The 27,110-nt window shown below is 35.9% G+C and overlaps 1 protein-coding gene across 2 annotated transcripts in view; it reads left to right on the top strand.

Annotated features, from left to right (window-relative positions):
* ARFGEF1 (ADP ribosylation factor guanine nucleotide exchange factor 1) overlaps nucleotides 1-27,110 on the top strand; it is a 146,295-nt gene that overhangs the window by 98,423 nt on the left and 20,762 nt on the right. For both annotated transcript variants that reach the window (XM_057531943.1, XM_057531941.1), the window contains exons 15-29: nucleotides 303-414; nucleotides 763-968; nucleotides 1,283-1,367; nucleotides 4,250-4,421; nucleotides 6,365-6,516; nucleotides 10,316-10,444; nucleotides 11,359-11,517; nucleotides 11,767-11,917; nucleotides 18,015-18,105; nucleotides 23,019-23,059; nucleotides 23,155-23,324; nucleotides 23,690-23,841; nucleotides 23,966-24,138; nucleotides 25,114-25,274; nucleotides 26,109-26,239. In XM_057531943.1, coding sequence (XP_057387926.1) covers nucleotides 303-414; nucleotides 763-968; nucleotides 1,283-1,367; nucleotides 4,250-4,421; nucleotides 6,365-6,516; nucleotides 10,316-10,444; nucleotides 11,359-11,517; nucleotides 11,767-11,917; nucleotides 18,015-18,105; nucleotides 23,019-23,059; nucleotides 23,155-23,324; nucleotides 23,690-23,841; nucleotides 23,966-24,138; nucleotides 25,114-25,274; nucleotides 26,109-26,239 — 2,085 coding nt within the window. The remainder of the gene's footprint in view (nucleotides 1-302; nucleotides 415-762; nucleotides 969-1,282; nucleotides 1,368-4,249; nucleotides 4,422-6,364; nucleotides 6,517-10,315; nucleotides 10,445-11,358; nucleotides 11,518-11,766; nucleotides 11,918-18,014; nucleotides 18,106-23,018; nucleotides 23,060-23,154; nucleotides 23,325-23,689; nucleotides 23,842-23,965; nucleotides 24,139-25,113; nucleotides 25,275-26,108; nucleotides 26,240-27,110) is intronic.

The raw sequence follows: 27,110 nt of genomic DNA on the forward strand, positions 1-27,110 counted from the left end.
GAGATATTTAGTATCCATATCCTTACTCAAAGTTCATCTACTACATGGCATTATCTCACATAATCTGTGAAATGATCCATATCAGTGATAAAGGTCACCTTCCATTTGAGATCCTTTTCAAAGAAAACTTTGCATAGTATATTATTTTTGTACATTTTGTACAATAATAATACATTGATTATTTTAAGTAAACTTCTGTTTTCTAAGTGCTACAAAATTAATTCACTGTAGTTTGAGATCTTTTCAGAGAATACAAATGGTTTTCTATTTCTAATGTTCCTTTTAACTTTAACATCATCTAGATTTACTAAGAAACCAAAGAGAGGAATACAGTACCTCCAAGAACAAGGGATGCTTGGCACTACACCTGAAGATATTGCCCAATTCTTACATCAGGAGGAAAGATTAGACTCTGTAAGAGCACCATGTTATTTCATTCTAACTTTTTCTATAAAATTCTTTTTTAAGTTAATAATAATACATATTATTGCCCCTTTAAGATGCCCTCCTAAGTATGTAAAAATAAGCTAGCTATTCTTAATTTTGCTTTTTTATTCTCTATACTCAAAAGAATATCTTGATTTTTTTTTTTTTTTAAATACATTTAGTATGTTTAGCTTTTAACTTCACATTTGAAATAGTTAATTAACCCTGTGGTTAAAACCTGTGGATCTTATGGACTTTTTCTGCTTTTTAAAAAATTGACTGTGTAGGAAATGTAACAGTCTATTAGGATATCAATTTCTATCTTTTGTTCTGTAGACTCAAGTGGGTGAATTCCTGGGAGATAATGATAAATTTAACAAAGAAGTCATGTATGCATATGTGGACCAACATGACTTTTCAGGAAAGGATTTTGTTTCAGCCCTTCGTATGTTTCTGGAAGGATTCCGTCTTCCAGGGGAAGCTCAGAAAATTGATCGATTGATGGAAAAGTTTGCTGCAAGATACCTAGAATGCAACCAAGGGTAAGCAGGATTCAGATTCAAGTTGCTTATTGGTTGCTGACTATATCCAAGACCCGCTTCTGGGGAGCATCGGGTGATTCATAATCCCCTGCCCCAGGGAACTTATATATTATAAGTTATAAGTTATTATATATTATAAGTTATTATTATATACGATCTGGAAGTGATGAGACAGTTCCATAAAAAATTATAGTGTGAGATAGAACATAAATCCTGAAAGAGAAAACTAAAAGTGATATGGGGTTTGAGGTGAGTTATTTAAATGCTAACTGTAAACAGTAAAAGTTCATAACACGAAACATTTATTTTTGCAGACAAACCCTTTTTGCTAGTGCAGATACTGCGTATGTTCTGGCTTATTCAATTATCATGCTCACCACAGATCTTCACAGCCCACAGGTATGTCTTCTTCCAAGCCAGTTTTACAATAAATAGTACAAATTAAATAAATTGTTTTGAATTCAGTAAGTAATAGTTGAAATTTTAATCTTAATTTAGTTGAACCAGTCACCAAATTGGGGTATTTAATTTGGTGTAGTGTACATTTTACAAATGCAGTTTCTGGTAGTAATTCTAATTAGACTTTTAGATATCCGTAAAATCTGTATTTGTCTTTCTCATGATTGACAGCTGTATAAAACTTCAGGTAAATTTTAATCTAAGAATGTGCTTATAGCTCTTCTGCCTGTGTTTATTACAACATGGAAAAACATCATATAAACCATCTTTTTTTTGTTTGTTTGTTTTAACATTTCAAACTTAAATAACAGAGCATTTAGTATAGTGGGTCCTTCGTGTGCTTATCACCCAGCTTCCACAGTTCCCACCTTATGGCCAGTCTTGTTCTATATATATCCCTTTTCTCCCCCAGGTCATTTTGGAGCAAATCTCATGTATCATATCATTTCATCTGTATTTATTTCAGTATATATATCTGAAAGAGAAATGCTGTATTTAAACATAACCACAGTGCCATTACACCTAAAAATTAACCATAGTTTTAAAATACCAGACATCCAGGAAGTGTTTAAATTTCATTTGCTTCATTAAATTGTAATTCCTTTACTTTAAATATTAAGGAACTGTCACTTGATTTCTGATATTCAATAACAAAAACATTATTTTTAAAGTTTTAGATATTTTATGCTTAGTTTCCAAAAACTTGAGGAAAATTATCTTTATGAATAAACCTATTTGCAAGAATTTCTTAGTACTTCTTACGGATAGGCTTCTAATGATATGTATTACTCTTACGATGAGAAATACACTATATACTTATTACTAATCTGAGATGTACTGGAAAAACTATAAGGTTTAAAACAGCTTATGAGTTTAAAAATTATAAAGTTTTAAGCAGCTTGTGAGTTCCTGTGAAGTTAAGTGGACTGTTAGAAAATTGAACCCATAATTAGGACCTTATATGATTTATGATGCAGGGCTATATGAACTATAACAAATGATGTCATTTTTAAAGAACACGGGTAACTTTAAAGGAATTTCTTAAAACTAATTCTCCTCATTCCTAGTTGTTTTCAGAGTTAAAATAGGTTAATTTAACAAGTCATTTGTGTTCCTTTTTCACCTAGAATATTTAGTTAACTACCATTTATATATAGTGTGAGACAATTTTTTTTAATTTTTGAAATACATTTAGAGCATGTTTAGTTTTTTTGTTTATTAATCTTCATCAGTAGTAACAATTGGCTTTAAGTGATTTAAGCACTAAAACTTAATTAGGCACAGCTTAATTTAAGCACATGAGAATAAAAGTCAAGAGTAAAATGTTCCATAAAAGATAAGCAGGAGAAGAAAAGTAGGATTATGTTTTACACTACTTCCAGAATCCCACTGTGGCAGAAGTCTTCTGTTTGAGCAGTGTATTTTTATTTTGTGTATCTGCAATTAATGTAGTCTCTTCTCCAACGTGCTTGGAGCTCCTACCCCTACCTCCCAGCCCAGATCCACAAATATACTTTGCTGCTACTTCAGATTTTCTTCCAGGGCTTGTCTTTGTCGCTCATTGGCATGATGCTAAGACATTATACCATGTTCAAAATTTCCAGTGATGTTAATCTTCTTTTAGCCTCTTATTGGCAGCACTTGTGTGGTCTTTTATGTTGGTATCCCTGGGTCATTGCTTTTTTAGTATTCATTAGAACTTCAGGTGAAATGGCTTTCTTTTAATGTTTTTTAAGTGCCATGACTCAAGATAAGTTTTCAAAGTTTTAGTATGTTAGAGCTTTTTTCCCTTGAGTAATAATAAATTACATTTGGAAACTTTTATGGTAATATTTTTACTTTTTTGTAGGAAAAGTGCTCCTCTCACCCTTTCTGACATACTGGAAAGATCTGTTTGCAGTGTAGTCAGAACTAAATAAATGTTTGTATCCCAGTTATATCCTCTGGACATTCTGGTTTCTCTATAGTTATTTTTGCGAACTTCTGATGACTTACTTGATTGTTACTCTATGTACCTTCTTGTAAATTTACAGGACCCTTATCTTTAGAGGTGCCTTAAATTCTTCATGGAAAGTGGTAGGAATATATTTAATTAAGTAAATGTATCTTCAGAGACATCATATGACTTACAGGTTTTATCCATCTGGGTTTTCAGGGATATAAAAGCATAAACACTTTGTCTGTGCTAGTTCCCAAGTTTGGCGACAGGGCTACCATCTTACGTACTACAGATTTGTACTCCAAAGACTTATCAGGGTGTGCAGTAAGATGTTCCTGTTCAGCATACTCTTAAACAAGACAAAATGTTCCAAGGATACTTTGCCCAGATCACCTAATATTCAGTTGCCATGATGAGTCAGTGAGATTGCTATCTGATTTTAAATAAATTTCAGCTCTTGTTATTCTTGCATCCACTGTTACATAAAATCCGTTTTTAAATCATTAGCAAACACATTTATGTTCTTCTGAACTAAGATTTGAATCTTTTTGATAACATAAGTGTCTAATAATTGTCATGGCCCTTTTTTAAAGACTCTGACTAGAGCTCTTAAACCTTGGGCAAAAACAAAGAATTTCATTATTCAGTCTCCCTGTTTTCTTATTACAAATTAGTCACGTGCTCCTCAGAGCAAAGTGAATTAGTGTATTGCCAGGATGGGTCTTTCCTACATTGTCCTTGTTTTCTGTGACTTCCTTTTTTCATTTTAATGTCTGCTTTGTTGAGTATTTTCCACTTTCTACTCCTCAAAGTATTTATAAATTCTCTCATATGAGTATTTTTCTGTTAATTTTTAGGAATTATAATGGTTTTTCATTTCTAGGTTAAAAATAAAATGACAAAGGAACAGTACATTAAGATGAATAGAGGCATCAATGACAGTAAAGATCTTCCTGAAGAGTATCTATCAGCCATCTATAATGAAATAGCTGGAAAAAAGATATCAATGAAAGAAACAAAAGAACTAACAATCCCTACAAAATCAAGTAAACAAAGTAAGTGTCCAAATCAACTGAATCCTGATTGTTTCGGAGGAAAAATATGGGTTCTTGAAAAGTGTTTTACTTAGAGTGGATCAAGTATTATTCTACTGAAAAGTATTATAATACACAGTTTGCTGATCTGATTGTGTTTTTTCCCGTATCCTGAAGAAAGATAGCACTGACCGATGATAAGTGGAAAGTGCTACATAATATGCATGGATTAGTGTGCATTTAATACACACTTGTCCATTTAGCAGTTAATCTCAGCACATATTTGGAGATTAGAGAGATTGGTTAGGCAACCGCAGTAGTCAAACTTCAGCTCTCATTCTTTCTTACTGCCTCCTTGTCATCTGCAAGCAACTTATTTCCATTGGTTCACCTATCATTACACATAAACAGAAGCTGGAAGTAGGGGTGATTCAAGGAGATGGGGAAGGTTAGGGTCATGGGGGAGCTCGTGGGGGTTGGAACTCACTACTTGAGATGCACCACGAGTTATAGCGCCGTGGCATTCCCAGGTCTGACCAGCATCAGGAGCCAGCGGGGGGCCTGGCTCCATTCTCGACGTTCTGTGCGTACAGATGGTGGTGATTAAATTAGAGCTAAAATCTGACTGCAGGAATGAGGTGAGGGCAGTGGCTCAGTAATGTAACATGGAAAGAGAACTCCTGCCTTTCTGAGCAACTTCCGCTTCGAAGTGGAATCTCAAGCTTCATCTAAAAGAACAGATTGCAGTACCAAAGTTCTATCAACAGGAGAGAATCAAAAAGGCCCGTGTGATATGTGTATTTCTAGAAGTTGATGAAGAATTATCAGATGAGAGTCAGAGGCTATGGAGATAATGTTAGAAGGAATAGTGGAGTATAAATGGCCTTATATTTGGGGAATATAGGGAATGATTCTAAGGAATTTTAGTAAGTTCTCCATCATTTTATAGAAGAGGAAACAAGTACAGAGAGGTTAGGAAACTTAAAATCATAGAATCTATGAGCTGAGTGCAATGTAAAAACTTTCATTAATTCTCTAGACCTAAAACCCAAAGAGTGGCAAAGCCAGATCTTGAACTCGGCATCCTTGGCTCTTACTGCAGTCCAGCACCAATCAGCAGTTTACTTGGTAGTTTACTTGCTTCTACTTAAGAAATTAAGTATATTGATCAAGACTTCATTTTCACACCTAAGTAGGTGCCAATTATCTGATTTCACTTTCTTCCCCACACCCGTATAGTAACATCTTCATATCCCTCGTTCTCTGGCCTCTTCTCTATATGGTGGTAGGAAATCACTGAGCAGTGGGGTATGGGAAGGAGGTGGTGGTGTGCTGAAATTCTAAAATCATCCCAAGTGTAAGGGCCACTGTTTTCTTGTCAGCTCAGGAGATCATTCAAGCCTGTGTCATGTGAGGATACCGTTGCCTTTTACCTCTCTTCTCTTCTAGCCCATGTTTGGGCTGTTTCCCTAGTACTTTCATTGAGACAGATTTGTACCTCCTCTCTTCCCTTTTCATAGATTTTCCATGTATCCCTGCCTCCTAGTTCAGGATATTTTTTTCTTTCATTTTTGAAATTCATATAACGTAAAATTAACCATTTTGAAGTGAACAATTAGTGGTATTTAGTACATTCACAGTGTTGTGTAACTGCCACCTCTATATAGTTCCAAAACATTTCATCACCCCAAAATAAAACCACGTATCCATTAAGCAGTTTTTCCATGTTCCCTACCTTTCCTCAGCCCCTGGCTGTCACAGTCTGCTTTCTGCTTCTATGGATTTACCTACTCTGGATATTTCATCTAAATGGAATCATACATTATGTGACCTTTTGTGTCTGGCTTCTTAGGACTATTTTGAATTAGTATTAACTGGTAGTGCTTATTATTTTATACTAAAACATCAAAATAGCATTCTTAAAGGCTTTATATTTTAAATGCTAATAGTGTTTGTTGTTTCAGATGTAGCCAGCGAAAAACAAAGAAGACTTCTGTATAACTTAGAAATGGAACAGATGGCCAAGACAGCTAAAGCACTCATGGAGGCCGTGAGCCACGTTCAAGCACCTTTCACAAGTGCGACACATTTGGAGCACGTGAGACCTATGTTTAAGGTAAGAGTTACTAATAACTTTTGCTTGCAGTATATATATTTATATATACTGCTGTTCAGCATATTCTTTTTTTTTTTTTTTTAATTACTTATTTATTTATTTTATTTTTTGGCTGCATTGGGCCCTCATTGCTGTGCGCAGGTTTCCTCTAGTTGCAGCGAGCGGGGGCTACTCTTTGTTGTGGTGTACAGGCTTCTCATTGCAGTGGGTTCTCTTGTTGTGGAGCATGGGCTTTAGGCGCACGGGCTTCAGTAGTTGCAGCACACGGGCTCAGTAGTTGTGGCTCACGGGTTCTAGAGCGCAGACTCAGTAGTTGTGGCGCATGGGCTTAGTTGCTCTGTGGCATGTGGGATCTTCCCGGATCAGGGCTCAAACCCGTGTCCCCTGCATTGGCAGGTGGATTCTTAACCACTGCGCCACCAGGGAAGTCCTGTTCAGCATATTCTTAAGTTAAGGAAATACAGTGATATAGCCCATTAGTATACACCCAGAAGTGAAAGCCATATTATATAGGAGATCGCAAATATAAAATTTTTCTTGAAGAGAATGAGAAAAGGTATGCATGATTAGCAATTAATAGGCGTGTGATCTTAAGAACAGAAAGATTTTTGGAGAATTAAGCCTTGGCCTGGTTTCCTCTGAGTTCTATTTAGAGCTTTGGAGTTCCCTGAAATCTCAAAGTGATCTTGAGCCTCCTACTCTCTTTCAGTGCTCTGGCCCAGGAACTAAGCTGAGGGTTCTGAGTATTCCTGGGGCCCAGAAAGTAGAGTCAGGACCAAAAGGGAGCTTTCTTATGTTTATAGATCTAGTAAGAATGATTCTTACTGCTTCTTTAAAATTTGATTTCCCATTCATTCTTCATTTTCCTATTCTTTTTTTTTTCTATCCTTTCTTCAAATTCCGGAAGGAGTAAGCAGTGCCTCATAAGAATTGCAGGGAAGTGGAGGGGAGTCTAGTCAAGTTTGAGAAGGAAAAATGCGTTAAGTACATTTCTGTTTGTGACACAGTGTGGTTAGATGGTCTGTGGAGGTTGAAGATTATAATTCGAGTTCTCATTCATAACTACATATGTGTATGGGTAGTAAAAGATGACTACAAGATTTCAGCTCTAAAATTTTACAGTTCTACCCCTACTTCAAGGTCTATGTGATAGTGATCTTCCTAAAAGTTGATGGAGAGTTACAGGGCGCGAGTGGGGCTGCTGGGGAGGTAACGCTAGGAGGAACAGTGGAGTAGAACCGGCCTTCCTTTGGCGTAATGCAGAAAATGCTGTCAAAATGTGAGATATACTTTCTCTTTATTACGAAATAAATTACAAAGCAGATTTTTGTTTTGTTTTGTTTTGAATAATCTTATACCTTTATTTTGTTTTTCTTTTCAAATGTTTTTGGTAGACGGGAGGTGGAGGATGAAAAAACAAAAAGAATAAGGATCCAGCCATAATTGTACCACTCAGAAAAAATTTCTGTTAATATGTTTACATACTATTTATCTTAAACAGTTGTGATCCTACTATGTATAGAATTTTGTATCTTGCTGTTTCTCACATAAGTATTTCCCCATATCATTAAAAATTCTTCATAAATAGCTTTTATGATCTATTCTCTGGATTAGTTATCCTTTATTTAAACTAATCCTCTAAGCTAGAATTAAGAACCTTTCCTCTGACTGCCATTTCTACTGTCATTACCGTCTCCAGTTACCTTCATTTCTCACTCTTGTCGCTGTAACATCCTCCTGACTGGTGTCCTTATGTCTACTTTTGTGCTTCTCTTACCCACTTACAGAGGCCAGAATGTTTAAAATACAAAATGAACTGTCACCTTCTTCCTTAAAGCCATTCACTGACTTTGCAACTATGAGGAAACCTAACACATCCCAAGGGTCTGTAGACCATGTGTGGTCTAGCTCCACCTGCCTTCAACCTCATCACTAGGGTTCTTGTCTCTTACCGTGCTGCAGTCACACTGGTATTCTTTCCATTTCTAGACTGTCCTAAATTATTTTCTCTTCAGAGCATTCATACAAGCTGTGTCCTTTGTCTAGGATGCTTTTTCCTTCTTTGCCTGAGTAGTTTCTACTTTAAATGTTACTTTCTCAGAGAGTTCTGCCCTGGCCCCTCTAATCTAAATTAGGTCCCTTTTCATAACATGCTATACTCTTCCTTCATTGTATTTATAACAATATGTATTTATACATTTATTTATTTTAAAACTGAATGTCTATCTCTTTACTAGACTTTAAGCTCCATGAGGCAAGGGACTACATCTGTTCTGTTGACTTTTCCCAATGTCTAGCACAATTCCTGGCTTGTAGTTAGTGCTCAGTAAATAAGCATTGGCTGAGTAAAGGGAATAAATGAGAGATTCCTAGAATGTGGTATAATATTAAGGGATGAAAACCTTATTAAGAACCTTTTTACATATTGCCAGATTGTATTCTGTAGAGATTTATACATTTGAGGGGACAGTTTCACTGTCCTCTGGATGTTATTTAGGTATAATTTGATAAGACAAGTCATTGTCTTTAATTTGCAGTGGGGTTGAACCTTTTGTCACAGGCTTAAGAACCTTATACTTCTCCTTGTATAAAATATTACACAGGTTTCCAAATAGATGTGCTGTTTCTTCACTTATAATAGGATGTGTAATTTATTACTTTAATGTGGTGCTTTGTATTTTAAAAGTACTGCACTTCCTGTGCTTCCCACAGCGTCTCTCTATAGTGGCAGGCCAGGTATCAAAGGGGAGGACATGAGGTTCAGAAAAAAAGAGGTTAAATAAATAACAAGGCTAGGACTGGAAGTTAGGTACTGTGGCTTATGTTCCTCTGTTTAGGAATTACACTTGTGCTTCTAAACTTTCTGACATTAATAAGCAAAGCTTTGGGTGATTCTGTTTTTCTTAATAGTGCTAAAATTTTTTTACATCTTTAAAAAATTCCAGTTACCATTTCTGTGCCACACTGGTATAAATATTTTTCATCTGTATGGCTATACGGATATATAGTTTTGCTTCATTTTGACCTATTAAAAGCAGCGAATACTCTTGTATCAGACATTTCAAAGTTGTACACACACATGCACACACCAATATATACACATGTGTTTTGATATGAGGATTTTCAGTAGTCAAAGGTAGCTCTCTTTTTTTGTTTATTTTACATTACATTAAGTGTTTGTTGGCTTTCATAGTCTGTAATCAAGATGTATTTTATTGAACTGTATTTTAAAATATTGTCCAACTAGGAACCAGAGATATCACTCATGTTGCAAAGTAAAATATTTGACTACCAAAAAAAAAAAAAAATAAGACTAAATGTGTCCACAGAGCAGGCTTAAAGAAAAGAGAGTAATGTAACTGTTACAAGTGGAAAATGGTTAAAAGGATTTTCTTGGAAATAAAATTAGTCCATGAAATATTGCAAGAGACACAGCTTACAGAGGGAGAGGAGTTCTGAAGTCAGGGGTAAAATTAATATAATTTATGAGTATTGACTATTCCCATTTTTCATTAATGTGAATAATTTATAGATGCTGTGCTTAAAATATGCCTAGTGTCCTCTCCCAAATTTACAATTTTGCTCTCCCACTTATTTAAGCCCAAGCGGCATTGTATAGTTTCTCCTTTGTCTAAGAAAGCTTTCCAAGTAACTTTCCAAGCTTTCCAAGAAACTCATTGCTTTTTTTTCAGAACTTCCTCAAATTGCCTGAAATCTGAGAAATGTTAATGTAGTATTATCATAAAGTTTAATTATCACTTGATGTTTGTGATGTATTTCAAATTTTTAATTTTTCTAGTTGGCTTGGACCCCTTTTCTGGCTGCATTCAGTGTGGGTCTACAAGACTGTGATGATACTGAGGTAGCCTCTCTTTGCCTGGAAGGTATAAGATGTGCAATCAGAATTGCATGCATTTTCAGCATTCAGGTAACAAAGAATTTTGCCTTTGTAGCCAGTCTGGAAAACGTAAATTACTTTTGTCATTACTACAGTTTAAATTATTTCTTGTGTTGAAATTATTAAAAATGAATTTCAAGTTTATAATGGAATTTAAATGAGTCTTAATGTTTACATGTCCAAGAAGCTGTGACGGAACAGGGTAGTTCTTTATTGATGTGTCTAAAATTCGTTATAATAACTTTGGTTTGCAGTTTTTCTCTGTAGAATATTAGCTATGTACAAAGTTTCCAAGAGTTTGAATTCCTATATTGCAATTTGAATATCTTATCTGTGTTGCATGCTTTTATTTATTGAATCATATGTTTTTCACATTTTATATATTTATATATATATTACTTTATAACTTTACCTATCCTAAGAACAAGTTATCTTTAAGAGACCCATGTATCTAGAACATAATTTTTATGAAGACAGCCCCTTCTAGTAATTTATATGCTTTGTCTGATAATAAATTTTAACCAGTGCTTGCCTGCTTTCTTTTTAAAAACCCATTTCACATTTAATTATGAATGTTATAGCTTAAAAAGCACAGTCTAGCTGTAGAGAAAAAATGAGCAAATTTATAAATCAGGTTTCTGCTAGTTCACACAGTCATTTGAAACATAAATGTTCAATGAATTTTTTTTTTTTTACTATATATATGAATTATTGTCACTAAAATCTTTCTTGATTTGACACCTCCATTGCCTTTCAGTTTTAGAAATTCATCCTTTTCTGCTTCGTTCATCTTAAAATTAAAAAAACTACAGTTTGAGGTATTATATGTAATTCATGACTTAGTTAAAAACTTACTAAACAAGTAAACAGTTTGTCAGTAGGGATCTAGGGATTACCCTGTTGTGTTTACAACCATGTAAGTTTGCTTTTTCTCTTTTTCATAGCTGGAAAGAGATGCATATGTCCAGGCGCTAGCAAGATTTACCTTACTTACAGTGAGTTCTGGGATTACCGAAATGAAACAGAAGAACATTGACACAATTAAAACACTTATCACAGTGGCTCATACAGATGGAAATTATCTAGGAAATTCATGGCATGAGGTATAAGCACTTCCTTTATTTTCAGCTTTGCAATCTGGTTTATAAAATGAGCTCATGCTAAACAGTATATCACTGACATGCTTAAGTGTTTGGGGAGAAAATTAATTTAGTACATTCAGGGTAAGTACATTTAGCTTTTTATAATGATTTATAATGTAGCCTATGTTTAAATCGTGACTGCGTACATTTAAATATTTTTGCGAACATTTGTAACATGGAATTTAAATTTTTTTCCTTTTTGTAATTAAGATTCTGAAGTGCATCAGTCAGTTGGAGCTTGCACAACTTATAGGAACTGGAGTGAAACCTCGGTACATTTCTGGAACAGTGCGAGGCAGAGAAGGATCTCTTACTGGAACAAAAGATCAGGCTCCTGATGAATTTGTGGGTCTAGGGCTAGGTGAGAATTTTTTGAATTATTTTTATGAAGTATCAAAATTTATTTTTAACTTGCTCAATATACGTAACTTTATTGTAGCAATAAAACAGAATTAGAGGGATAGGATAAAATGCCCTTTGACTAACCTTATGTGAGGGGAAAGCAAGGTGACATTGTAAGTCTTTTTTGCCCAGTCTAGCTTCCAATATTAAGTGACCATTAGTCATAATCTCACAGTTGGGGGTGGGAGAAAGGTGCAGTTCAAAATTACCAGCTTTTACCTAAAAAAGAATGAAATATTGCCATTTGCAGCATCATGAATGGACTGAGAATATTATATTTAGTGAAGTAAGTCAGAGAAAGACAAATATTAAATGGTGTCATGTGGAATCTAAAAGATAATACAAATGAATCTGTATGCAAAACAGAAACAGACTCACAGACATAGAAAACAAATTTATGTTTACCAAAGGGAATAGGGAGGGGGGAAGGGATAAATTAGGAATATGGGATTAACAGATACAAACTACTGTACATAAGATAGATAAGCAACAGGGATTTACTGCATAGTGCAAGGAACTATATTTAATATTTGTAATAACCTGTAATGGAAACTAATCTGAAAATATATATATATTAAAAAATTACCAGCTTTTAAGACTAAGCAGATAACATATATGAGTGAAGGCTTAAGATGATAAATAGTTGGGGCAACTGGAGAAAGCATTCATATTCATATTTTTTTAAAGGCACTGTGCAGACATAACCAAACTCTTATGCCAGTGTGGAAACTTTCCCGTGGTTCCCCATGAACTCAGTATAGCCAGGAGCTTCCAGATTTAACCCAGTAGAAAAAAAGGAAGGTATTAGCAAAAATGGGTACAGAAGAACCAAAGACAATACATTTTTAGTCATAAAGGGAAAGAGTTCCACCAGGGAAGAAGCCAAGTTTAGACTGTCTTTCACTTTGAATACCGTACTTCTGGGTTTGAATTCTTCCATATTTCTTCTTTACTGTGTGCAAGTTACTTTAATTCTCTGAGCTTCGGGTTCCTCTTTTGCAAACTAATGGTAATATCTACTTACAGAGTTGTGAGGATTAAATAAAAATATATGTAAGTGGACTTAGTACAGTGGCTGGTATATTAATTGTTTCTGGATTATTCTTTATCCATCCTCCCTACCTCACTTCCAACCAAGAAATCTAGAGGCATGACTTAAAGAGAACAAGAAGGAATAAACCTGAGATCTAAGAATATTTACCATCTACCTTTTTTTTTAAAATAATTTTATTATTTTTGGCTGCATTGGGTCTTCGTTGCTGCGCCCGGGCTTTCTCTAGTTGTGGCGAGCAGAGGCTACTCTTTGTTGCCGTGTGCGGGCTTCTCATTTGCAGTGGCTTCTCTTGGTGCGGAACACGGGCTCTAGGGGCATGGGCTTCAGTAATTGCAGCACACAGGCTCAGTAGTTGTGGTACGTGGGCCCCAGACCACACAGGCTTCAGTAGTTGTGGCGTGCGGGCTCTAGAGCACAGCCTCAGTAGTTGTGGCACACGGGCTTAGTTGCTCCAGGGTATGTGGGATATTCCCGCACCAGGGATCGAACCCGTGTCCCCTGCATTGGCAGGCGGATTCTTAACCACTGTGCCCCTGGGGAAGTCCCACCATTTACCTTTTGAGGCTTTGTACTGTAACATTGTACTTCTGGACATTTCTATCCTTTTATGATTTAGTGATTTCTCTGTTGTTGCTTGCAATAAAAATTCTTAGGAAATTTAGAAGAATTTCAAGCTTGAAAAACAACCCATAGAGAAGGAAGTAAAGACGAGGGCCGAGTTGTGGCTTCAGGTTGGACTGGAACAGTTAGTTCCCAGTGGCAATCCAGCTGTGGCAGCCAGCGGTGCAGCCGTCACCTCACGTGTATCTTAGGTTCTGTGATTCTGGGAGGTGCAAGTGTAGACCCGGTAACTTGGTGAGCCGGCTGCGGGGTTTGGAACTGCCTGCGCACCTGCGTGGCTGGTGACGTATGTGGCCTGGAAGTCTGACGCAGACGCTAGAACTGTAACTGCTCCGGCAGGCAGCGCGAGGCGCAAGTGAAAAGTGGTTACAGGCAGGTGAAGTGGACGTGCATTGATTGATTCAGCAGCTTTTGAAGGCTGCTTTTTTTTTTCCCCGGTAAGGCCTAGGGAGTGGAGGAAAGCCCAACCAAAGATAGTTGAGGTTGCCAGGGCTCAGTTTTGGCAAGTAACTAAAAATAATATACCAGTGGAATATTTTATCTTCTATCAGTGTTAGTAAAGCAAGAGAAATAATAATCGCTGGTAATGCTTAGTGGTATACTTGGAAATGAATTAAAATTAATTTGATCTCTGTGCTGCTGTGCTGCTTAGGTTGCAAGGAGATGGGATGAGCCGTCTTCTCCCTTCAGGAAAAGGGAATTTATATTAAAATGTACACTTGGAATCTGGAAATGAGATAGAAATTCCAAGCTTCCAAGCCACTCAGGTGACCAACCATACTCTTCCACCTTGCTCATGCTTTGTATAGGCTTCCTCCTGTGTCGTCCACTTCTCTTTTCAGCCTGCTGCGTTCTCCACTCACTGCAAAATGACCAGGTCTCTCAGGTCTTCATCTGTGTCCTCGAGGGAGCCGCTCTGTTGACGCGGCCCCTGTTGGGCAGAGCCCTCCTTTCAGCTTACCTCAGTGGTTAGTTCCCAGCTTGCCCAGTGTGGCAGATGTCCACCCTTCCAGCTGTGCCCTGTCACCTTTCTTCAGGACGCTGTGGTCAGAACTGAAGCTAGAAAAGGATGTGGTACAGATGACTGAGCTGGTTTAGTCTGTATATAATATGTTTTTTAAAAAATAAATTAATATCCTCCTTTATTAACAGCATCCATACTCCAAATATTCATGTAACCAAGTTAACAGGGCTGAGTGTATGTTTATCTGACTTTCTTACTGCTGTGATACAAATCTGTACTTTCACTTTTTGGAAACATGAAACTTTTAGTTATTAAGAATACACAGGGGCTTCCCTGGTGGCGCCGTAGTTAAGAATCTGCCTGCCAATGCAGGGGACACAGGTTCGGGCCCTGGTCTGGGAAGATCCCACATGCTGCGGAACAACTAAGCCTGTGAGCCACAACTACTGAGCCTGCGCGTCTGGAGCCTGTGCTCTGCAATGGGAGAGGCCGCGACAGTAAGAGGCCTGCGCACCGCGATGAAGAGTGGCCCCCGCTCGCTGCAACTGGAGAAAGCCCTTGCACAGAAACAAAGACCCAACACAGCCAAAAATAAATAAATAAATAAATAAAAAGTTGGGGGGAAAAAAAAAAAGAATACACAGAATGGGACTTCCCTGGTGGCACAGTGGTTAAGAATCCGCCTGCCAATGCAGGGGACACGGGTTCGAGCCCTGGCCCGGGAAGATCCCATGTGCCACGGAGCAACTAAGCCCGCGAGCCACAACTACTGAGCCTATGTGCCACAACTACTGAAGCCTGTGCACCTAGAGCCCATGCTCCGCAACAAGAGAAGCCACTGCAATGAGAAGCCCGTGCACCGCAACGAAGAGTAGCCCCCGATCGCCGCAACTAGAGAAAGCCTGGGCGCAGCAACGAAGACGCAACACAGCCAAAAATAAATAAATAAATTTATAAAAAAAAGAAAGAAAGAAAAGAATATATAGCATATGATTATTAGGTTTGAATTATGCATACTGTTCTTTTATGATATATATTAAAGTTTAAAAATTCAATTGGTTGGTCATATAACTCTTACGTGAATATCACAGCACCTACATCTTTGTTCTTAGTTAACCTAAATATTTGTGCTTTTGAATAATTTCTTTGGTAAAACTGAAATTATTAGCCCGTTACTTATACTGATATATAGATGTTTGAAAGATTTTATATATTTATGAAATTGGTTCTTGGATTGTTAGGCATTTTAAATATTCTTTAAGTAGGTTTATTATTAATGATTACAAATTATTATATCAATATTTAAATATAAAAGGTATAGAAATCTCTATAGGAAGGACATTCAGTTGACACACGAAGTTATGTGGTGACTGGCATTATTTTTTCTCACAGATTTTTCTTCATTAAATTCCTGCAATGTGCTACATACCTCAGGTGTGGCTTGACACTATTTCCCTGCCACCCCAGTTCTCTGTCACTTATTTCAGGCTTTCATCCTTGTTCACTTGTGTTATAGAAATAGACTCTTAATTTGTCTCCATGGCTCCAATAGCTCTGCCTGTTTCACTGTGTTCTACAGATATTACCAGAATTATTTTTCAGAAAATAGATTGGATCATGTCAATCTTCTAAAAGGTCTAATGGTTCCCTGTTTTCAAAAGTAGTGCATTAAACGTGGCAGTCAAGGTTCTTCACATTCTATATCTAGTCTGTTTTTCCAGCTTCATCTCCTACTGCTCGTCTTTCTCTCCTTCATTGTCCCCTGCCAGACTCATGCTCCATTATGGCTTCACCCAACTATGTTGAAACATGACCTGCACGTGCATACTTCCATTACTTTATATATGCTGCTCCTTCTTCCTGAATTGCTTTTTCTCCCTTCTTTCCCACATGATCATCCTTTTAGGCCTAACTTGAATTAATATTTTATCATGTGAAGCCTTTCCATGAGCTAACACCCGCATTCTCCCTTCCCCTATCAAAATTAGTTCTATTTAACAACACTTGTGTTATATGTAATTAGTTCATTTCAGCCATGAAGTAATTGTTATATTGTATTAAAGTTGTTTGTAAGTCTGTCTCTCTTGGTAAATTGTTAACTCTGTAGGACAGGGATCACATTCTTTTCCCTTTGTTCTTGTTCAGTTCCTGGAATAGAATTTAGGTTCAGCTGGTTTAAATAACATCGTCTATTATGTTTGCATTCAAAAAGTCATTTATGGAGTGTCTAGTCAATGGAGTCAACAAGTATTTGTTGAGCATCTGCTTTGGACTTAATATTGAGTAGAGGAATACAAAGAAAGTGTATGATTTGGTTCCTAGTCTTGGAACTTTTTATCTGGCTGAGAAGGCAACAGTGACACACCTAAAGTAATTTAAATAAGAAACTAAATGGAAGAAATTCTGATTTGAGCAGTATTTAAGTATAAACTTAAATACTTACAGAGGAAGGTGAAACAGTGGAGGCGAATCCTTCATTGAGAACTCAAATTTGGGTCTTGGTAGATAAATTTTAGGTAGTTGTGGGATGGCCTGAATAGAGACAGGTATTGGCAAGAATGTTGAAGGGAACTGCCTTAAGCGCTAGGCTGAAAAGTTTATACTCTGTCCTGAAAGTAATAGTAAGCAAAATGAAGGTGATGATTTAGAAAAATTAATCTCCAGGAGAAGAAAGGAGAGATTGAAGAGGGGAAAAATCAGCAAAAGGGAAAGCAGTGAGGAAACTGTTATATATGGTAATAGTAATCTGGGCCTGAAATTACAATGGTCTAAACCGAGTAGGAATGAAAATAAGTGAATCATATGAAAAACAGCCCAAAAGAAAGATTTAGTGGAGGAAGGGAAGGATAGCAAAGATGATTGTAAGGTTAAGAGTTTGAAAACTGGGGAAATTGTTGTTTTGCTACCTAACACATGGAACCAATGTTGGGGGAAAAGATGCGTGATTCTTTTGAATAAGAGGATATTACAGCATACTGGTAGAATTTCCAGTAAACATTTGTAAATGGGACTGGAGAGTGCATTACAGGGGAGATCTAATTATCGATACATGGCATTGGGAATCCTCCTTAGTAGATATCTTTGGAACTGGGGTTAGTGCTGTGTTTCTTAAACAGTGAGGGAAATTATTCCTAATGTCATTAATTTTGTGATCAAAATTCTCAGTGCCCCTGATTTGTGTGATCTTTGCAAACACAGTTTGTGTCTTTAACCATGTCTGTATACCACTTAGTATATAGCTCAATAAGCACCTTTGGCCTTGATAAATGGTCACTGATACCAAAAGAATCACTCCCCCAAAGCTTGATTTCTTTCATTAGGAAAATAACTGATTTCAGAAATGTGTCTTAGAACTGAACGTGCGCTCTTCCGCTGAATCCTTTTCAAACTGAAATGCCTCTCTTTGCTGTGTGGCAGTGGGAGGAAATGTGGACTGGAAACAGATAGCAAGTATTCAGGAATCCATTGGAGAGACCAGTTCGCAGAGTGTCGTCGTCGCCGTAGATAGGTAAGGCGCTTGCTTTACTCCCTTCTCAGAGGGACACTGTTGTAATCCTGTAGCACTTAGGTGTATCCGCTCGTTAGTTAAAAGAGAAACGTTATTGCCAGGACATCTTCTCTTAAGTAATATAAGACTGTATTGTGATATGCTGTGATTTAAATGATGAAGTACCTATAATTTTGCTTTCAAATCATAGAATATAGGAAGGAGATAAACAGTATGAAAATTTAAGTGATAGACATTAGTGGGCATTAGGGAAATTGTAACCTTGATGAGAAAAAACACGGTTCTTTTTTTCCTTTATTTTTTTAAAATTTCCTTTATAGAAAATGTACTCCCCTTTTTATCCCTATTTGAAAATAGAGTATAATTTGTCTTTTTGAGTGTATGATATAGGATTGCATTATGGGTGAAAGGAAGGGGTTTGCTGGCAATTCTCATTATAAACTTCTTTGAATAGGATTTCAGAATTTGTATATTATATACATTACCAGATATTCCTCATTTTTAGTTTGTTTTCTAAAAGAAAATCTATACTATGGTTTATTTTACTATAGAATATTTAGTTTATTCTAGATTTTAAAAATTCCCAGTGTGTAAAACAATATCTAGTGTGTTGTTTTTTTTTTTTTTGAAGACGAGCTTTTTCCAGATGGATGCCCAAATAATTGAAACTTAACATTTTACAACACTGATGTTTAAATTTTTTTTTAACACTTCTGATGGAAACTTTCAAAAATACAATATGTACTATAATTTTTTTTGGTGCTTAGAGACTCATGCTGATGCATTATTTTACTTTGCTTTAGATAAAAACTTTTTGCTCTAAGTATAGACAGAACTAGAGTGTTCATTTGCTACTGGCCCTGGCAATACTCCCTGGAACTTTTTCCTTGAAAAGAATTCTTCATGTCCAATGTCCACTTGCTTTCCTTTTTTTTTTTTTTAAGGGAAGGAGGTAATTTGCCTTTCTCTTGTGAAGGTTGAAAAAAGATTGTGTATCATCTTATACCTACTATTATAACTCAAAGGCTTAACATGTGCTGCTTGGCACTTTTCAAGGTGCTTTCTGGGAAGGGGATCTAATAAAGAGTTGGATATATGTATATGTAGAACTGATTCACTTTAAAACAAACAGAAAAAACACGAAGTGCTTTCCATGTGTTAACTTCATTTTATCCTTTCAGCAACCTATGAGATAAGTATTATTATTGTCCTCAATTTACAAATGAGGAAACTGAGACGAGGGGAATTAGATAATTTGCTCATTCTCACAACCCGGCTAATCTTGTCTTGATTATTACCATAACCCTTTGATTAGTAGAGAATTTGGAGGAGTGGCACCGAGATATACACTCAGGCAGCATACCTCTGAGTGTGTTCAACTTCTCTGCCTTTCTGCCTGCATGTACAGCTCCAGAGCAGTGTAATATCTGCCCTTCTACTGCTAGGATAGATATCTTTCAAATGGTTTTCTAGCCATCCAGAAAATCATCTTCACTGTCATTATGAGAATCTATACAGGCAACAGTCTGTTTCCATAATATATTTTATATGACCAAAGCCAGTTCTGATTTATCCAGCTATGCAGTGTTTGTCACAGGGAGACATGTCACTCATTTGAACAAATGATATGCCTCTCCATTTTAAGAATGTGTGCTGTTTCAGAGGAGTCTTGGCACAAATTCTGTTAGTACTTCATTGTCTCAAACTCATCATCACCAGATACTTCCACAACATAAATTCAATGTCCAATTTTATACAAGACCTCAGTATTTAAATTTTACTTTATAGTGAAAGCATTAAAAGTTACCTCTTTGATTTGTTATAAGATTATTTTATTCTTATGTGGTACATATCACTTCCTTGTTAAATTTCTTCTGAATTCCTTTCTGAGTATCTGAGTTTATTTTTATTTGTAATATTCTGATTCTAGTCTATAAGCTAATTCAGTGAGATATCCCTGGTATTCAAGACAGTGGTGAGAATATTGTCAGGCATCATCCTGGAAAGTTCTGTACTTGTCCAGCAAAAAAAGTCATTTTTCTGTCCTTAGGCCTATTGTTCTGGATAATCTGTTGTGACAAGTATAGGAGCTAAATATGGAAAATAAAATAATTTTTCTTTGCTTAATTATATGTAGCTTCTGTTTCTTAACCAATGGAGAAATATAAGTGGTTCCATCAGAAGCTTTAAAATGGTAAAATTTTCTGATTATCTTCACTTTTGTATTTGGAATCCTGTACTATTAGAATTTAGGAGAATATAGGGCACTTTAATCTGGAGTACCTGATCCTCTAGGATTTGCTAGGGAAACATTTGCTAGGCATTGTTAAACCAGATACTTCATAAGTATTACTAAACCTTGCAGGGGTGGATTTTGTCCAGGAATGATTTACCCCTGAAAGTTAAAAGCCAGTTACTTAGTACCGTAGTTTCTATTTTTATTACTGTTTTCTAAGCACACCAGATCTAGCTTTATACTGGCCCATCCCACGCTTTGGATAGTCTGTCACCCGTCAGAAAATACGGACAGCTCCTCCCCAACTGTGTTTGCTCGTAAACATCTTTCATTTGGGTCTAAGCAGTAAATGCTACCTCTGATATTTTCACTATGAAAACTTTAAATACACAGTAATTTAGTCTGCCTGTATGTTGCATACAGCTAAAAGTTTATTTGATCCACAATCTGCAAGTTTTATCTTTTTTTTTTTTTTGCATTGTTAATTGCTATCATAATGTGAATGAATTCAGTAATCTATCAATTTTTTTTTCCTACTCGTACTTTTCAGGGAATGTCTTTTAATATTAACACACAAGATTCTCATGCTTCTGTTCTCTGCTTTTCATGCATGGCATGTAGAATCCATTTCATAGATGACTCTGTGAAACACAGCTCTGTTCTCCTGCCTTAGTATATTAAGGTTTAACTTTAAATGCCTCCACAGACTGCTGTGCTCCACCATATGGCTTATCTTTAGTGGAGCGTTACTAGAAATAGAGTGACCCCTCAGAGGCTACCAAAGTGAGTGGGAATTTAAATGCCCTTTCCCAGGATGCACGCTCCACCTACGTTCCATTGTCTCCTGAGTCTACAGAACCTGTTTGCTGATGATCTTCTCTGTTCTTGGTGCCTTTGTTCTTCACCATCTCACCACATTTAGAGGATTCATTGCTGCTTTCCCCTGGAGTTGCATATAATCGCCACCTCTGCTTCTGTTCTTTACTCCTATATACTTTGTCATTTGCTTCCTTCGCAGTTAAAAAAAAGAAAAAAAGCTTTCTCGTTTCTTTTGTTCCTTTTCCTGTTGTTTCCCCTGTACTGTTTAGTTTTGACCTTCTTTGTGGTATGGTTTTTATAGCCATTGCCTTCCATGAGAATACCTCTAGTTTGAGAAACAGCTTAATGACATTCATAATGCATAGTCTAGCGAATCTCATTTTTGTTCATGTGAGAGGTTTGTAGGCTTTGTATATTTTAAATTTCTGGATCCAGTCTAACCAGTGGATTCAGTGGGGCCCCATTACTCTTACTTTTTCTCCCAGATTGTGTTTTCAGTTAGATTTTTGAATTGTTGTTTTGTTCTACTGATAAGAGCAATATAGGAAATCTCAAGATACCCCTTTAGCAGGAGATCAGATTCTGAGTTATTGCATTGTCAGTTTTTAAGCCATTTTTCCTATCTTGTTTTTGTTACTCATTGCCAGGATGCATAGACCTTCAAGGACACTGAGGTTGAAACATCATGATATACCCAGAATTTTTAGATAGTGGTAGTAGGAAAAAACTAGAATGTATTTTAAATGTTTAAATTATGTTTTGCTCAGGTAAGTGTGAAGCAGTATAGCAAAATGGTTGAGAGGGTGGACTCTGGAGTCTGCCTGTCCTGGTTTGAATCTTGTCTCTAACGCTTACTGGTTCTGTGACTTTCAGAAAGTTATTAAATATCTTTGTGCCTCAGTTTCTATGTTGATAAAATTGGGAATATAATAGTATATACACACCTCATGGTGTTTGTGATTATTATGTGAGTGGATATATATAAAGCACTTAGGATAGTATCCACCTTGTGATTGTTGGTAGCTATTACTGTTACTATGACGACTGTTACTTCTAAGTTTGATATTTGACCTGCTCCTGCCTTTGAGGTTTCCTTTTTATCGTACAAATACTATGATGTACATTTTAAATTACGGAATATCAGTTCATCCTGGAAGTCACATCGAACCCTTGGTTACAAACTCAGAACATGGATAAAAATTCAGACTTTAAAATAAGAGGACTAATATGTTTATGCTGAAATCTTTTATGAAACTTTGAAACACAGTAAAAGAGCTCAGTGAAGAAGGCAGGGCAAAGCTGGACAGCATAGCTTAGCTCTAACCATTTGAATTCTGTAAGGAAAGCGGGTTAGCCACTTGTTGGTTAAACTGTTGGAGACTATTTGCAAGGTTCTATTAATCATTTGTAATTTAACATAAATGAGTTTTTTAATCAAAGCACATTGCTTGTAAAAATAAAGTAGAAATTTTCATTTTAAAACATGTTTAATGTGAGTAAATACTCAGGAAAATTAAAAAATCTTGTTTTGTGTATGCCAGTTATTAGTTTTACAACTTAACATTTTTCTTATTCTAAGACTCTCATAAGATACCTTTCCTAGTGTTAATAAATTTACTAATAAAATTACAACAATGTATTTGTACTCTAATATATCATTCGGTACAAAGGAGGGAGGGAGGAACATCCAAGCTATACTTGTTACTAACATACATGATAAAAAATATTCATTTGATTACCTGATTTTTGGTTCCCTTAAAACAGATAAAAGTTAGCTCGTACCCCAGGCCACTTACTGTTGAATTGATGTATCAGAAGTGAGACATTACAAGTTTTTGAATTATGTTTTTTTCTTTAGAATATTTACAGGGTCCACAAGGCTAGATGGAAATGCTATTGGTAAGTATGTACATTTACTCCACTTAAAAACTGATTTTTTGGCTTAAAACACTTCAAAGTTAAGTTTTAAAAATGTTGATCTATTTATATTATAGTGGATTTTGTCCGTTGGCTCTGTGCTGTGTCTATGGATGAATTACTTTCCACTACACATCCAAGAATGTTTAGTCTACAAAAAATAGTGGAAATATCATATTACAACATGGGAAGAATAAGATTGCAGTGGTCTCGAATTTGGGAAGTTATTGGAGATCATTTTAATAAGGTATTTGAGTAATTATAGGCTTTGCTTAATTTGTAATTTTTTGTTGTTTAAAATTTCCTTATCATGATCTAATTGAGACCTTTTTCCTTTCCAAGCAGTTTTTTATTACATTTTTGTAATTAGATTTAGAAAACCTTTTGAGTCCTGTTTTTTCTTTTAGAAATAATTGCTCTAGGTTTTAAGAATTTAGTTAAAATATGTTCTTCTTGTTGAGAAAAATTGTTAGCACACTTAGTGCCTTTATGGAGAATCTTTGAATTTACCTATCTATGCTATTAATTATATATTTTTTCTAAAATAAAAAATAAAGAATTAGCAAGTTTCACTGCTGATATTAGCACCCTATATTTCTGTTGCCATTACAGGTTGGCTGTAATCCTAATGAAGATGTAGCTATTTTTGCAGTAGACTCCTTGAGGCAATTGTCAATGAAGTTCTTAGAGAAAGGGGAGCTTGCTAATTTCAGATTCCAGAAGGATTTCTTAAGACCTTTTGAACATATAATGAAACGGAACAGGTATTATATTTGTTGAATTGCTTAATATCAGAAAAATACCTTATTTTCCACAGTAGGGGGAAAAACCAAAGAAAAGGAAAAAAACCTGATGAGTTTTATCCAAGCAATTGTATTAATATTTTAGGTCTCCAACAATTCGAGATATGGTTGTACGGTGTATAGCACAAATGGTTAATTCTCAAGCTGCTAACATTCGGTCTGGATGGAAGAACATTTTCTCTGTATTTCATCTAGCAGCATCCGATCAAGATGAAAGCATAGTTGAACTTGCATTCCAAACAACGGGGCATATTGTCAGTGAGTATTCTCTAAGCTCTGTTCAAGTTAAAGAAAACAAAACTTTAATGTGTTCAGAAGATAATTCAAGTATAAGATTATGGGCTTGTCGTGGGCTTTAAGTTTTCCAAGTTTTGCCTACAGAAGCAGAGTAAATAATGACAGTGTTATCATTATTATAATATTGTAGTTAACATTTATCGAATGTTTACTATATGGCAAGCACTATAAGCACTTTGCATGCATTTTCTTCAATCTTCACAGTAACTGTATGAGATAAATATCTTTATTATTCTCTCTTTTTTTTTTTAATAGATAAGGAAACTCAGACCCAGTGAGGTTAAGTAATTTGTCTAAAGGCACAAAACTAGTGAGTGATGGAGTTGAGATGCAAAGCCAGAGAGTCTTAAAGCACAGCATTTGTTTTTCACCACTGCACTACACAGCCTCCTTTGACTTTAAAGAAGAATAAAATACTAAGGATCTTAATTAAGCCCCTCTAGAAGATAATGATGTCGTCATCATCAACATCAAGAATGATGACATCATCATAGCTGTCATTTATTGAGTGCTTGCTTGAATTAAATAAATTAAGTACAGTGCTAAGCGCTTTACTTACATTTTATTTAGTGCTTACCACTATCCTGTGCATATTATTATCGCCATTTTATAGATTAAGAAACTCAGATACAGAGAGATTAAATGTAATTTTGAATATTCACTCAACATCCGTTGATTTTGTATCTACTGTGTACCAGTCACTCTATTAAGTGCTGGGTTTATAGTGTAAACAAAACACAGGCCTGTTTCCCTGTTTCTACTACTCAAGGCAGTCAAGTAACTGGTCAGGACAGACGTTGGAACCGATGTCTGTTGGACATTAAAACCCTTAATCTTTAAGAAGTATCCATTACATCTAGAGGTTGGTGTATTTGAGGTATAATTAAGAAAAGCTGAAAATTGATAATTATATTTATGTGTTTTTCTCCCGTATAGCCCTTGTGTTTGAAAAACACTTTCCAGCAACCATTGATTCTTTCCAGGATGCGGTGAAATGTTTGTCTGAATTTGCATGCAATGCAGCTTTCCCAGACACAAGTATGGAAGCAATTCGACTTATTCGCCATTGTGCAAAATATGTGTCTGATAGACCTCAGGTATAGCATCATTTAGTAAACAGAATGTTACTGAGCATTTATTTCCAGTCAGAGATCCAAGTTTATTTGGGAATTGAGGGGATATGAAGTATTTATTTTTCAAAATTATCTGAGTTATGGTTACATTTGTTGAAGATGTCAGGTATTTTTCTGAGTGTTTCACGTGTATTAACTTGTTTAATATTCCATAACAGCTTTATGGGATAGGTTGTGTGTTATAGCCCCATGTAGATAAGGAATCTGAGGCACAAAGAAGTTAAAAATGTGCCTCTGCGTGCGGGGGATAGTAAAGGAGACCTAGGATTTGAACCCAAGCCTGTGTTTTTAGCCATTACCTTAATATACTAAAGTTGACTGTGGATGAGTGTAGGCTTAAGCACTGAAGTAAAAGGTTGAATTGGCAACCTGGCTGCCAACTTTGACTTGCATATCTGAATCTGTCTGTGTAACTATCATAAGGAGCAGTGATGCTTCATAGACTTTTACTACGTACTGACATGGACCTATGGGGTACCTAGTTCTTCTTACGTACATCTACTCATTCGATCTTCACACCTCCCCAGTGTGGTGGCATGGCTGCAGGATGTAATAACCATTTAAATGATAAAAATGGAAACCTGAATAATGCAGGAAGCTGGTGATGGAGTTGAAGCTGAAAGCAACTTTTGGTTCTAGTCCAGTGCTCTATAGGCAGCTGTAATCTCCATCTTTTTTTAAGTTATCAAATTGCTCACTTTTGATTAGTAAAGTGTTAAAAAAATTTTTGGAGAAATAATATGCTTAATGTATAGGTATTATGTTTTGCCTTTAATAAACCTACGTTTCTTCTTGAAGGCTTTCAAGGAATACACAAGCGACGACATGAATGTGGCACCTGAAGACAGGGTGTGGGTGAGGGGATGGTTCCCAGTTCTCTTCGAGTTGTCCTGTGTCATCAACAGATGCAAGTTAGATGTAAGAACCAGGTAACAGCCAGTACTTGTAATTAAGATTTTGAGAGGCTTATTCTTACTTTAATCAAATCAACTTGTGAACGCAAGTTCAATTTTATCAAATATAGTAGTCATTCGATAGGCAGATTTTAAAATATGTTAAGTAGAGTAACAATAAAAAATGGAAATAAATTACTTTTCCTTAAAATTTGATTATGGCCTACTTTGAGTTTTAGGTTCTATGTTAATTTACACATTCTGTCTTTTCATACATTTGTTTCCAATCAGAAATTGAAGTTAGCACCAAAATTTATTTTCTGATGAATGATAAAAGAACTTCTAAATGCATGTCTTTGGTGGATTTTAGGTGAAGAACCATTTCTTTTTGAAGACTGGCCAGTAACATAGTTTTGAATAATATAGGCCTGTTCAAAAAGAACTCTTTCAAAAGTATATTCTCAATAAAAGATCTATATGAATATCCAGTCCATTTGTAAAGAAACCATTATGGGTATAATGTAACCAGACAAGTACTCAGTGCACACTTCTTACAGTTATAAGAAGTTGTTATGAATTTGTTAGAGTTCACATCAATCCCATAGTATTGTTTTTCTCACCCTGTATTTTTGACGGCCAAATTGAAATGAGCAACTTGTGTATCCTAATGTCTGTCAACAGTGCATCAGAAAGGTAGTATAGACTTGTAACAAATCCATGATAGAATATAATGAAAGAATGAATCTCTCCTTCTGCCCCTTATGCCAGAACCACACCTATCACCAGCCAAGGTTAAGTTTGTTTTATAGCCTAAGAAATGTTTCACTTTTATAGTGCTATTTGTTATGACAAATTTTGTGAAATAGAAAATAATCCAAAATGTGACTCACACCTTGGAAACTTGTTA

The sequence above is a fragment of the Balaenoptera acutorostrata genome, chromosome 17 (genome assembly GCF_949987535.1).
Source record: "Balaenoptera acutorostrata chromosome 17, mBalAcu1.1, whole genome shotgun sequence".
NCBI lineage: Eukaryota > Metazoa > Chordata > Mammalia > Artiodactyla > Balaenopteridae > Balaenoptera > Balaenoptera acutorostrata.